This window comes from Diceros bicornis, chromosome 31, assembly GCF_020826845.1.
Source record: "Diceros bicornis minor isolate mBicDic1 chromosome 31, mDicBic1.mat.cur, whole genome shotgun sequence".
In the NCBI taxonomy this organism is placed as follows: Eukaryota; Metazoa; Chordata; class Mammalia; order Perissodactyla; family Rhinocerotidae; genus Diceros; species Diceros bicornis.
This window is the reverse complement of record NC_080770.1, coordinates 21,137,616-21,151,802: the sequence shown is the minus strand read 5'-3', so window position 1 is coordinate 21,151,802 and position 14,187 is coordinate 21,137,616. Positions and strand designations below refer to the sequence as shown.

Here is a 14,187-nt window from a genome sequence, read left to right as displayed (position 1 = left end):
GAAAAATCTTTTATAACCTCTTTATTAAGTTTAAGCAAATTATCCTTTTACGAGAAATTTCAATTTTGCACCAGCTTACTTCTGCTACTAAAACTCATTTATTTAATTAAATTCATTAAAAATTTTTTTTTTAATTTTTTTTTTTTTATTTATTTTTTCCCCCAAAGCCCCAGTAGATAGTTGTATGTCATAGATGCACGTCCTTCTAGTTGCTGTATGTGGGACGCGGCCTCAGCATGGCCGGAGAAGTGGTGCATCAGCGCGAGCCCGGGATCCGAACCCGGGCCACCAGCAGTGGAGCGTGAGCACTTAACCACTAAGCCACGGGACCGGCCCTAATTAAATTCATTTTAATCTTAGCCAACTTGACCATGTAAAAACTCTTTTTCCAGAATTCTTCTTCCACAAACCTTCTATAACTTTTTTTTTACATTCAGAATTTGTCCCATGTCTTTCTTTTCCCTTCTAGTACTTGAGGACAAATTTATCTTTCTTAATCAACCAAACAAAATATTTCCATTCTTTGTTCCTTCTTTATACATCTTATTTTCCCTGTACACAGACATATTTTTTTTAATTTTTCTTAATTTTCAATCACATATACTAATTAGAAATTTTAACCTTTAGAAACCTCAATTTGTAAGTAAAAACTAAACAATTATAAACTTTCTTTTATATTAGTATCTTGTGGCTTGGAAAATTTATAAACACTTCATAACTTTTAGAAACATGTTACTTTATAGTACAATCTTTTAATAAAACACATGTTTACCAATAGACCCAAAACACCTTTTAGTTTTCCTGTAATGAAAAGCCAAAAGTAGACAAATGTACATTTAGCAATCAATGTCTAATATCCTATCTTATTTGGAAATGATGATATTCAGAGAATTTTTTTTATACAATTTAGCAAAACTCTAAAAGTCACCAAAAAGAGTTTGGAAACTGTAACCACCATAACACATAATTATTGTTTAAAGTTCACCCAACATTCATCTTTTCCACAACTATTTAGTTACTTATTCCCAATAATTATTTAGATTGCCTATAAGACTTTATAAGACATTAGATAAAATTAGCCATCATTTAAATTACTATTTTTGTTAACCAGTTCTGTAATAGAAATAACATCAGTTTTTTTCCTGCAAAATTTCATGTAAATTTTATCACCTCTTATAACTCTAAACATAGTTATCATTAAAATTTTTATTAATAGGTCTTGGTCTTTAATTTTGGACCAGGGATGCATTCCCAGTCAGACATTTTAAAATCTACTCAGGCAAAGTTGATGTAACCTCTTTATATAAAATTAGCTCAAACATTCCAACATTTATAATCTTATCAACACTTACACTTTTACATGTTCTCAATTCAATTGCAACCTGAGTCAAGGTCTTAAGGCTAGTCAAATTTTTCCCTTCCTTTTTTTTTTTTTTGGCCTTTTTTTAGGTACCAAATAAATAATTATGTGAGAGCTCTCAAAACATTTTTTTTTCCCCCCAATTTAGAAGTTTTTCCAATTCAAAGGATCCATCGTCTGGCTATTGACGAGTAGGATCTTCATTTGTATATTTATTCCAATAGTGACTTGAACCAATAAGCCTTTTTAAGGAAAGACCCGGAGGTAACTTTCCACGATTAGAATAAATCTACCATGGACGCAAAGAGGCGTCCCTGGTGAGGGCGCAGATGATGTAGCCCTCATGATCCACAGAATTCACTCCCAAAGATATTCAGAGACAGTAAAGACCTTCGTTGCACAGGCGGTAAGGATGGTGTCTCTGGTGTCCCACAATAGTGTGGGACGCCTCCAGTCACAGACCCTCTAATCTGTGACACCGGGCAGGCGATACTGGAATGGGATTTTTCCAGCACTAACAAGCAACAAAGGTTAAGACGACAAAAGCCCTTATGGACTGGGCCCTTTATGACAAACTCCCCTGAGAGCTTGGCACAGCCGGACAAAGAGACAGTTCGGAACCCCAGTCTACTTGACTGGCCACCAAGGTGCACCCCGGTAAATGCACCTTCCGTATGGTGGAGACCAAGGAGAATATTCTCACTGGTCACAAAGCCAAGTTTTCAGGACACAGAACAAGACAGAAGGAAAAACCTCATCCGGTTTTTTTTTTTTTTTTTTTTCTTTGCACAATGACAGCTTTAGCCACGCCTTAGGTCTCTTGGAGCCAGAATAATACCTAGAGGGGGAGGTGCCGCGGGGTTGGGGACTGTGTGCTTTTACAGAGTACCTCGTCGTTGCACGGACATTTTCTTGCAGTTGGCGGGGGACCTGTGTCATCTACCCCATTCCGTGACCCAACTTATCCTGTCACGGGAGTCTTCTGAGAGTGGCGAGCGCCCTAATGGCTCTTAACTGCTCGACCCGCGCCCACCAAATTTGCGGACTTTTTGGCTTCCAAGATGGCCTTGGCAATGAACTTCACTTCATGTGCATAATAACCCACAGCAAAGTTTGTAGACGCCGGTCTGGTGAGACCCGCCAACTCACCAGTCTGTGGGGCCGGCCCGGACAGCAGGCTTACAGGGCCTATGCCTGCGTCCTACCCTATGGTATTTCCTTCTTATGACAAAAGACACAGACAAAAGAGAAAAAGAGAGACTACCTCTGGGAGGAAAAGGGATCAAGATCAAAACCAAGAGTACTCTACCAAATTTAAACCAAGAGTCACTAAAAGCCCAAGAAACTAGTTTCCCAAATATTTTCTCCTGCCAATCTAAATTTAGAAAGAGAAAAAATTCTCACCATTTCCTTCCGCCGGACTCCGCAGATAGAGATTCCGGGAGGCTGACGTGGTAAGAAGTCTTACCTTTTGCCGGCTTTCGTCAGGCGTTCCCGTATCTCACCATCTGCAGTAGTCCAGGGAGAAGGCAGGTCTTCCAGCCAGAGAAGGCAACTTGCCAGCCAGTGTGGCTCCTGGCGACTACGCCAAAACTGTAGGGGGAAGAGGGAGAATCTCCCTCCGCCCTCTTCCTTAAGGTTCTTCTGGCTGGCCAAATAATTAACAAGACAGGTTAGCAGGAGAAAATAATACCAAGTTTAATAACATGTATACATGGGAGAAAGCAGGGACACTGCGTTTCTCAACACAATAGCAGAAATTCTCATCTTAAATACCATGTTCAGCCAACGACAAAGGAGGATTTTGGGGGTGGGGGGAGTCAGTTACAGGAGATTACCACTAAAGCACAGTAAACAAGAGTAAGGTTATTATGCAGCCCAAGGCCTCACCTTCCACATTGATAAGTCACTAGAAATGAGCTCATCCCCCTCTCTTCTCCAAATAGAGAGGGAGATACCTTTACAAATGGAGATTTCCCTTATAAATGTAAATGATTGTCTGGCAACTCTTCTCAGGGTCATCCAGAGAATGTGGCTAGAGAGACAGAACTTCTGATAAGAGGGGCTTGTTGGTGCCCTTTCTATTGTAACACTTACCCTACGTTATCTTTATAGCAGTCATGATAAATCTGTTCTAGGAAGGAGCCACCATGTCAAATTCTTTAGGCAGTTAGTGGGGGAGGTCAAATGTCCCTAGAGAAAACAACCAAGGTAAAGAGATAGATTTCAGGGTGGCCAAATCTTGATCTTCCACAGTATCAAATAGGGGACCATAAATTCATGTACAAAAAGATCTGAGTTTCCTAAGAAGAAGAACCTACAGAGGTCACCTAGTTTCAACTACTTGAACACTCATGGCAGTATTCAGAAGGAAAAATGCAGACATACATTTACATTTTTGTGTCAAAAATACGATGAATCTTTTCAGATATATAAATGGTACCATATCCCCACACACAGAAGTTGTTTCAAAATTAGGTTGAGTGCCTTATACAGACTAAAAACTAAGTACATTTTTAGAAACAAACAGATGAAAAAACCTTAATAAAAGGTGAGGGAGGTGAGACTCTTGGTTAGATGTGTGACTTAGGGGATTTGCTTTATCTCGCTGGACTTTGTTTCCTCATCTGAAGTAAATGAATGGACTATCATATGGAGGTAAGATGACCAGATTATGTGCACTTCAATTTCTTTAAGTATGCATGCTAAGAAGCAGTAAGTATCCATTTTTCCATTTTCAACTACTGTGATTATCCATTTGTTTTGAGTCAGAAGTAAATTTTGTTGATCCTGGTTATGTTTTTTTTTCAGATAATTAATTGTATCTTGGTAACTTGGCCTCCCAGATTAATTCCATGGAAAAAATTAGCAATGTAACTGAATTCATTTTCTGGGGTCTTTCTCAGAACCTAGAGGTTGAAGCAGTTTGTTTCGTGGTGTTTTCTTTCTTCTACACAGTCAGTCTTCTGGGAAACCTCCTCATCATGCTGACAATTTATGTCGGCAACCTTTACAAGTCTCCGATGTATTTCTTTCTCAACTATTTGTCTTTTGTGGACATCTGTTACTCCTCGGTCACAGCTCCTAGGATGCTTGTTGACCTATTAGCCAAGGGCAAAACTATCTCCTATGCGGGGTGCATGTTGCAAATCTTTTGGGGGCATTTCTTTGGTTGCACTGAGATCTTCATCCTTACTGTAATGGCCTATGATCGTTACGTGGCTATCTGTAAACCTCTGTACTATGTAACCATCATGGACTGGGACAGATGCAATAAAATGTTGCTGGGGACCTGGGTTGTTGGGTTCTTACACTCCATTATCCAAGTGGCTCTAGTAGTCCAACTACCCTTTTGTGGACCTAATGAGATTGACCACTACTTTTGTGATGTCCACCCTGTGCTGAAACTTTCCTGCACAGACACATATGTGGTTGGTGTTGTTGTGACAGCCAACAGTGGTACCATCACTCTGGGGAGCTTTGTTATCTTGCTAACCTCCTATACCATCATCCTGATCTCCCTGAGAAAGCAGTCAGCAGAGGGCAGACGCAAAGCCCTCTCCACCTGTGGCTCCCACATCACTGTGGTCATCATCTTCTTTGGTCCCTGTACTTTCATGTATATGCGCCCTGACACCACCTTTTCAGAGGATAAGATGGTGGCTGTATTTTACACTGTTATCACTCCCATGTTAAATCCCCTCATTTATACACTGAGGAATGCAGAAGTAAAGAATGCAATGAAGAAAATGAGCAGGCAGGTTTTCTGGAAGGCTAATGATAAATAGTTGGAAGAAACAATGTAAGCTGGATGATCTAAAATTTTCTCACCTGTACAATGAAGACAATAAAAGCAGCTTCACAGGTTTTCTCTTTTGGAGGAACAAATGAGAGAATAACACATTCTACAGAAGTAAAGTATTATTAATTATTATTTTTATTATATTTGTTCTAATATTTCATAATCAGATAATTCTCTGAATTATCTAAGCCAGAGAAATCTTATTAATCTCAGAAGATCAGCATGATCCTACTCAGCACCATTATATTCTTCTCCCCAGTTTTGCCTTCTTGTAATTTTCTTTAAAGAATGAGAGTCTACTGTGAAATACTTAAGGCTGTTTTCTAGTGTTTAGAACTGTGATTAGTACATACTCAAGACTCAATGTGTATATATTGTATTAAAAATAACAGAGATCTGAGCTAAAATGTTCTTATATAAGTCCTCCAAAACACAGTGAAAACTAAACCTAGTAAACTTAGAATGGGAGGGGAGGTGTTGCAGAATGTGACAGAGAGAAAACACAGACAAAAAACAAAAGACCATTTTTCATCCTCTGGTCTTGGGAAATTTTTTTCCTTTCTCTAGAACTCATTTTCTTTACCCAAACAATAAGGAAATTGGAAAAAAAAAAAAAAAAAACCTCTAACATCTCCATTTTAATTGTAACATCCCATTAAAATTCTTCCACTAACTGACTCTAATCTGTACTTGTCATCTGTAGCCACTAGTCACTAGCACATAAAGTGGAAAAACTGAAGAATCTGAATAAAAACAAAGACTCCTGTGATGAATAGGCGACTGTCACTCAATCAACGGGATATACATAGTGTGTGGAAATGCATGGTTGGGAAACTATATTTCCTCCAATGTTTGAACCAAGCAGCCTTACTGAATACAGGGAGCCATTTATCACTGCTTCCTTGACTAACCTCACCCAACTTCCAACTGTGGACTCCAGAGAGACTCATTCTGGACAAACACGACTTTCTTATGTGAACTGACACTGGCCCTGGCGACACATTCCTCCTTCACTGTGTGCACCCTGAGCTTTATTTTTCTATCGCAAAGGAACACATCACTGATGATCTCTTTGCCATTGTTTTATTGTCTTTTCCACAAAGCTGATTATTCAAGTTACTGCCTATACCTGGGTATGTGTTGATGGTTGCGGAGTATGCGTGTGTGTGTACACTATGTTAAAGATTGTACACAGTTAGTGCTTTAAACTATGATCGCTGATGTTGATGCCTTCACAGAATTAATGATAAGAAAGACCAAAAGGGAGCAAGACATCTGGAATAGAAGTTATAATTAAGAAACCCTTGCCCTGGACCACAAAAATGCATGTTTAATGTCCCAGCTTCGACATATACTCACTGGATCTCTATGGACCTCCCTTTGCTCAACTTAAAAATGATGGCTAGGTCAGTGCTTCTCACACCTGTCCAATCATTGGAATCATCTTGAGAGGTTTTTGGACTATAACTGTACCTATTCTAAGAGTTTCTGATCCACTAGGCCAGGGTTAAAGGGTATAAAAAATCTATATTTCTAATAAACTCCTCTGGTAATTTTTATACAGTCAGTGGTGCATCTGGGAACTTAGATTTGGAAACACTGGGACTAGATGATGCTTGATGTTGTTAGAGCACGAGAGGTCTATGAGTCAATAAGATCCAAAGAGCCCTACCTTTGGAGATATACCCCCATCAGTTCTGCTGACAAACACAAAGGGAGCTAAACTTGAACTGAATTTAGAAAACTGTGAAGTAAATAAATGTTACCCATTTGATAACTTTTCTCCACAATACTCTTTCCTTTGTATCTTTGCACTAAAGTCTTGGCTATCAAGGGACATTAGTGATATTGAAATTCTGAAGTCCCTAAGAAGATAAAGCTGACAGATTCTTTATTCTCAAAGACCAAGAAGTGGAGCATATAGAATAGTATTCAAGTTTCTACCAGTGACTTTGTAAATGTATTCCTGTTCTCAAAATTGCCTCAGAGTCAATCCCAAGCAGAGGATCTTAGAGAGTCTCCTCTTGGTTTCTTGGAAAGAAAAGGCCAAGAATCATGAGAACTCAGACTCTCCCCACTTTCAGTGTGGGTGAGTCAGGTCAACAACACCATTTTATTTCAGGGATGTATGATCACAGCATTGACTGCCAGCTTTATAGTTTTATAATCTTGCTGTTACAAGATTGTTGGTGTGACTTTGATTGTAGCCTTCACTGATGAAAATAAATGGCAATCTTTCTCATTTTCCAGATGAATAAATTAGCTTATTTTATAGTGGAAAACAATAAAGGTTTGTCTCCCTATATCTTTTAACCAGTGATTATACTTCTGTCCCTGGAGGAGCACAAAATATTTTAAATATGTTTCCATGCACTGCTCAATTGAATATGTAAAGATAGCTTTTACATTCCTCAATATGTTATTCCTTTCTCATTTAAACATATTCAGGAGATTAAAACATTTATCACATGTCAGAGCCTCCAGAATTTCACTGTTTTTTATAGTAACTGAGAGGGAATGCCTCATTTTGACAGTGTTCTGATGTGTCTAGTTCTTGCATGGTGGCCAGTTTTGTTTTGTTTTGAGGCATAATGCAACTTCATCACTTTATTCACATCTTCAAAATAGTGTTTATTGTACAGTTTTAGTATGAAAAATCTGCAAATTAAGTGCACCACCGGGTAGAGAAAGACAAACAATGCTGAACTTCCAAACCAGTTAATGTACAGTCAAACATCACATGTACAGAACACAAAAGTTCAATTTCAGCAAAGACTTAAGATAACACTTCTATTTTATACATGAGAAAAATAAGAACTACATGAATTATATCCAAACATACTCTGAAGTCTGGAATTAAGCCCCATCAAGCTCAACCTAGATCAGCTGAACCCCAGCTTACCAAAAGACACAAAACAGAGAATTAAATGCTTATTGTACAAGCCGTGAGTTTTGAAATGGCTTGTTACATGGTGTAATTGAGCTGGCTGATCCAACAATAGCATGGTCAAACTGTAGAAGTAGGGATTCTGAGGCATATTCTTGAATTAATAAAACCTCTAGTATATTTAGTGTAAGGTACTTTGACAGTATAAGAGGCCAACTAGAGAGAATGGACATGAAGGACAGCACAGAACCTTGGTCATGTACATAAAGGACAAATTCTAAATACCTAAGTGTGCAGCCAGTCTCCCTCCCACTATTTCATCCATGGATAACACACAGGAAGAGAAGGACATAATCTAACCACACTTGGGTAGATTCATTTTCACCCCTCTTTTGTTAATAAATTATATGAAGAGAGTTAACAAAAGATAAACATGAGCCATATGCAAACATACTTCTGAAAGTTCTGTCTTCTTTTGGGAGAAACCAAATAGCGAATTTATCACAATAAGCAAGTTTAATTCATTACCGGAGAATGTGGCCTACATATGCATCAATAACAGGCTTATTAAAAATAAACACCAGAATTAGCCTCGTGGCTGTAGACATTTCTGTTCACCTTAACGGTCCTGAATTGAATAGTCCCACCAGGAGGTAATTGCCACCAGATGGTCAACATCAAATCTAAACCGTGACTTGATCTGCTATTGTCTTTGTTATCTCCTTTTCAATATACTTCATTACTTTTCTTCCTCCCCTTATGTTCTAAGTTCTCTGACTTTTCAGACAGTACTCATGTCAGGATCTTTTTGGAAGAGAAAAACTATTGCTGAAATCTTGACCAAACTATGGCTAATTTCTGCAAATGTACTCCTCACCTTAAAACTTGGATTGCTGTTGAACAAGGGACAATAATAATTTAAGTATATACAATACAATTTCTTAGTGTGGACTATGGTGGAGAGGATGGAGCGCAAGAAAAAGACAGAAATGTCCATATTTGAACACTTGGTGAACCCACCCCATAGCCTCAGTTCCTCAGGTGTATGTTGTGCTAGTGGATGACCCTAGAGGACATCAGAAGTCCCTTCCGATTCACAAAGCTTGAGGATTCTTGTATAAATTAAGGACATGCATCAATGTACCAAAGATGATCTTGGCTTGTGCCCCAGTTTTCAGTTGGTTTTACCTGCTTCTTAGTCTAATCTTCTTTAGTTCTCCCTAGTATAGGGGCCTCCCTGAGTGGAAAAGAGGCAGATTTGCATAGTTTGGATGGTAGAACAAAACATCAAAATATGCTAATTAGCATAAGGAGCAGTGAAGATTAACAAAATGCATCCCAGGAACATCCATTTATTCAGCTATGTGCCTTCTTAAGCCCAGGCCCTTTCACAGGATGGGAGAATTTCTATGTTGCACATTTACATAGAGCATTAAGTTGTATACTAATGAAGACTTTTAAAATGAGGTAATAAATACAGTCATAGAATTACACTTATAGGCTTGAAAAAGATGTTCATCATCCAATTTGAAACTTCCAGTTACAGTCATCTCTCAGTATCCATGGTGGATTTGTTCCAGGACTCCCCCATACCAAAATCATCTAATGCTCAAGTCCCTTGTATAAAATGACGTAGTTATTTGGATACAACCTATGCACATCCTCCTGTATACTTTAAATCATTTCTGGATTACTTATAATACCTAAATCAATATAAATGCTATGTAAATAGTAGTTATACTGTATTATTTAGGAAATAATGACAAGAAAAATGTCTGTACATGGTCAACGATCTTAGGCCTTTGGATCCATGGTGGGTTGAGTCTGCAGATGGGGAAGCTGCAAATATGGAGGGCAGACTGTACTGTAATACACCACTGACAGGGTACTAAGAATTAACGACAATAACTTTCATTACTAAAGTGTGAGTAGTATAATACATTGCATTGCACTATTTTAGAAGCATGATGTTAATATAGAGAATCAAAATATACAACACGTAAAATTTCTGGCATTTATTTTTTTATTGCAATGGAAACCTCAAAAGTATGGAAGTGCTTAGGACTCTACCTGTGAAAAGTGTCTCAGCCAAGATATCTGTTTCCAAAGCAGGGCACAACTGCCAAACCATACAGTCTCTACAATTTGCCCTGATAAAAGTGCTATAATGTCCACTATGTCAGGGATCATAAAAAACAGTAGGGTCCAGAATGTAAGGCATAAATTCCAAATCGTCAGAGCTGGAAGAGACCTGGAGATCATCTGATCCACTCCCAGTCTATACAGTCTCAGAAAAGCAACAGAAAGAGAGTGGCTGAGGGGCCTTTTCTCTTCAAGGCTTGCAACTTTTGATGACAGCACACCACCTCTCTGTACCTGTTGTATTTGTTGACATTAATGAATCTGTGGATAGAGCAGGATTTGCCGAAGGGCTTGAACACCAGAGGCCTCATTTCCCTCCAAACAGTTTGTCTCGGCACCACACTTTCCTCATGGCATTCTTCATGTCTGTGTTTCTCAGCGTGTAGATGAGAGGGTTGAACATGGGGGCAATCATGGTGTAAAACAGGGCAAAAACCTTGTCGTTACTGACAGAATCAGCTGTGGGGACATAGGTGAAGATGAGGGGGAAGAAGAACATGAACACAACAGCGATGTGTGAGCCGCAGGTGGAGACGGCTTTGCGGCGGCCCTCAGAGGAACGGGTCCTCAGGGTGGACAGGATGATGATGTAAGAAGTTACCAAGGCAACAAAAGTCAAAATGGACAGCACCCCTGTGGTGGTAATGATCGTGATGACCACCAAGCGGGTGTCCGTGCAGGCCAGCTTCAGCAAGGGGAAGACATCACAGAAATAGTGGTCGATTTGACTGGGGCCACAGAAGGGAAGCTCAATAATAATCAGTACATGCAGGATTGAATGGATAAACGCTCCAATAATAGAGGCCGTCACAAGGACATAGCACACCCGTCTGCTCATGATGACCATGTAGTGAAGGGGTCTGCAGATGGCTGCATAGCAGTCATAGGCCATGGTCACCAAGATGAAGATCTCAGTGGCACCAAAGAAGTGGGCATAAAACATCTGGGACAAGCAGCCGTTGTAGGAGATGGTCGACCGCTCGGCCAGTAAGTCTGTGATCAGTTTGGGGGCCACTGTGGAGGTGAAGCAGATGTCCATGAAGGACAGGTAGCTGAGGAAAAAGTACATGGGCTGCTCACTGAGGCAGCTGCCCCTGATGGTGAGAAGAATGAGCAGGTTTCCTGAGAGAATTGCGATATAGAAAAGTGAGAACAGGACAAAGCAGGCAACCTTCGCATCCTCATCACTAAAAAGTCCCAAGAGGATAAATTCTGTGACATTTTCATGCCCCATTGCTTCTGTGGGTTTGATTATGTGGAGGGGGAAGTTAATATACCTGAAACACTCGACGATTGAAATTATTGATTTATTTTAAAAGTCATTAATTTATTCAATAAAAATATATAGATTGCTTATCACTATAATTGGTGCTAAGGGTACAGCAGTGTACAAAATACATAGAATCTCTACTGACAGGTAGAGTACTGTAGAGCAGACATACAGTAACAATGATAGCACACATCACCAATTAATTGCAATTATGCTGAGTTACAAATCCTCTCACTTTCCATGAATAACAAGATGAATACTTAAAAGATGAAATGTTCTTTTTCAGGTCAATTTTGAGATGCAATTTCAGAATTATACTTTAAGAGTGATGCTTGAATCTCTAGTATGTATAAAACAGCACTGAGGTTACCTGTGCTTCAAGGGCCAGAAGGTCATTATAATTCTCAGTCCTTCCCAGGGACTTAATCTCTGCTAATTCCTAAAAGTTCAGTAATGTCATCAGACTTCAATGAGCTCATAATTCTAAATATTTGGCCTCTGGGTGACAATTTCAGAGAGTGCCCTTAGAACCATTTCACCAACGTTAAAAACAATGGAGGGAGATAAAGAGCAACAAGCAGATCTTTGAGGAAAAGTGTTGCTCCATTGTATGGGCTTATAGTACGTTTACGGCTTCCTGGAATTGACCTTATTTCCCGGTTCACTTCCCATCTAACCCAAGAGTTCTAATCATTTATATCCTTTAGTCACATGTTCTGGCACATCCTTTTATGACAGTAACCTTGGAGGGGCAGACTGCATCCAGAGATTCTTTTTTACTTGATCTGTTTCAACACCTTGTATCTCTTTGAATTGAATCACTTTCTTTCTTTGCCAGGCTGATTATAACTCCTGCAACCAAGTCCTGGAATATTTTAGTTAAAAACGAAATATTTCTTTGGTGCAAAATATGACCCTACATCTCTTACTTCCTTTCTGAAACCTAATCTAAGATGTATTAAAAAAATGCTAAACTCAAGGCTTAGTTTTATAAAAAGACAAACCCTACACATTGATAAATTTTGTCAGCCTGTTTATGAAGAGTTACAACATCAATTGGACACTGCGATTTACTCCGAGTTCCCATTACATTGTTTTAGAAAAATGCACATTTGACATACAAAGAGATTTTTAATAGGATTTTAAGGAAGAACATGGACTTTTGATTTGCATTCCATCCATGACCCCTAAGATAACACCCTGAGGTCTGATTTCATGCAAAATCTCTAGAAGTATCACTGTCACACAAGCAAAACTCTAATTGTGATGGTTCACAATTAGAACCAAGTGGAGATATACCACGTTTATGAGTAGAGGGGATCAATATAGAAAAGATGTGAATTCTTCCCAAGTTAATCAGTTCAAACAATAATTAAAATGAAATTCTGACAAAATTTTTCATGAAATTTGATGCAAAAGTACAGAAATAGTTAATATCTAGAGCAGTTAAGCTAACTTTGTAAAAGAAAGAGCAAAAAGGATTGACATACCTTTTAGAATTGGAGTATATTATAAAACTATGACAATTGAAGAGTTGTTCGTGAAGACAGATTGCTGGAATGAAGAGAGTCATAAATAAACACAGAAATATATTGGAATTTATCCTATATTTAAGTTGAAATTTCAAATTGATGTGAAATAATGAACTTTTCAGTAACTGATGTTAAGACTTTGCATCTCTCTTTGGAGGAAAAATAAAACCTCGCAAAGCGCAAAAAATTATATTCCAGATGATTGAAAGATACAAATGTATCAAACAAAACTAGGAAAAATATTTCAGAAGTAATTAGCATGGATTACAGCATAGAGTAGGGAAAAATTTTTAAGCAAAGCACAAAAAGGAAATTCATAAAGAAAAAATATAATACATTTAAAATTTCTGTATGACAAAATTTCATTTGAACAAAGTATTTTAAAAAGTAACAAATTGGGAGTAAATATAAATGCTACAAATCAATAATGTAACAATAAGTAACCCAATTTTCAAAAAGAGCAAAATATTTGGCTAGGCAAAATAAAGAAAGGAAATGACTACTATCAAAAAACATACGTAAAGGGTCAGCCCCGTGGCTTAGCGATTGGGTGCGTGCGCTCCGCTGCTGGCGGCCGGGGTTCGGATCCTTGGCGCGCGCCGCCGCACCGCTTCTCCGGCCACGTCCCACATACGGCAACTGGAGGGATGTGCAGCTATGGCGTACAACTATCTACTGGGGCTTTGGGGGAAAAATAAATACATAAAAAATTAAAAAAAAAAACATACATAAAAATACTCAACCTCATCGGCAACAGATTAAAGAACAATGAGATACTATTCCCACTCATCAACTTCATAAAAATAAAATTAAAAAGCCTGTTCATATACCATTTTGGTAAATGACCCAGTGAAACTACTGCAGAAAGCATACAAACATATATTTTCTGCAGTCATTCAAATTTGGAAAATGGAAATGATCTGAATTCCTGCTAATAGAATGGAAATAATGTGTGGTATGTTCTTGTAACAGAAAACTAGGCATAAATTTAAATGTTGGATCCATGTGGCATATCTACCATGATACACATCACTAAGATATATTTTTAAATGGAAAATATAATAAAGTGTACAAAGATAATCACAGTGTGATAACTTGTATGTTAAAAAAAAATCACACACATAGTTGCCAAGAAACCTCTGTGCTTACAAATTAACAGGAAAAGGTGTGGAAGGGAAGATTTACTTCTCAGAA

At 38.4% G+C, this 14,187-nt stretch overlaps 2 protein-coding genes across 2 annotated transcripts; one reads left to right on the top strand and one right to left on the bottom strand.

Annotated features, from left to right (window-relative positions):
• Positions 1–4,200: 4,200 nt before the first annotated feature.
• Positions 4,201–5,148, top strand: LOC131395784 (olfactory receptor 4S2-like). Its single transcript, XM_058527606.1, has one exon. The coding sequence runs from the start codon at positions 4,216–4,218 to the stop codon at positions 5,146–5,148; it is 933 nt and encodes a 310-aa protein (XP_058383589.1). The 5' UTR covers positions 4,201–4,215.
• Positions 5,149–10,498: 5,350 nt separating this feature from the next.
• LOC131395783 (olfactory receptor 4P4-like) lies at positions 10,499–11,425 on the bottom strand. Its single transcript, XM_058527605.1, has one exon. The coding sequence runs from the start codon at positions 11,423–11,425 to the stop codon at positions 10,499–10,501; it is 927 nt and encodes a 308-aa protein (XP_058383588.1).
• Between the last annotated feature and the right edge of the window lie 2,762 nt (positions 11,426–14,187).

Bases quoted from the DNA above. Each gene is read 5' to 3' on its own strand.
- LOC131395784 (XM_058527606.1), top strand. From the start codon at position 4,216: ATGGAAAAAATTAGCAATGTAACTGAATTCATTTTCTGGGGTCTTTCT.
- LOC131395783 (XM_058527605.1), bottom strand. From the start codon at position 11,425: ATGGGGCATGAAAATGTCACAGAATTTATCCTCTTGGGACTTTTTAGT.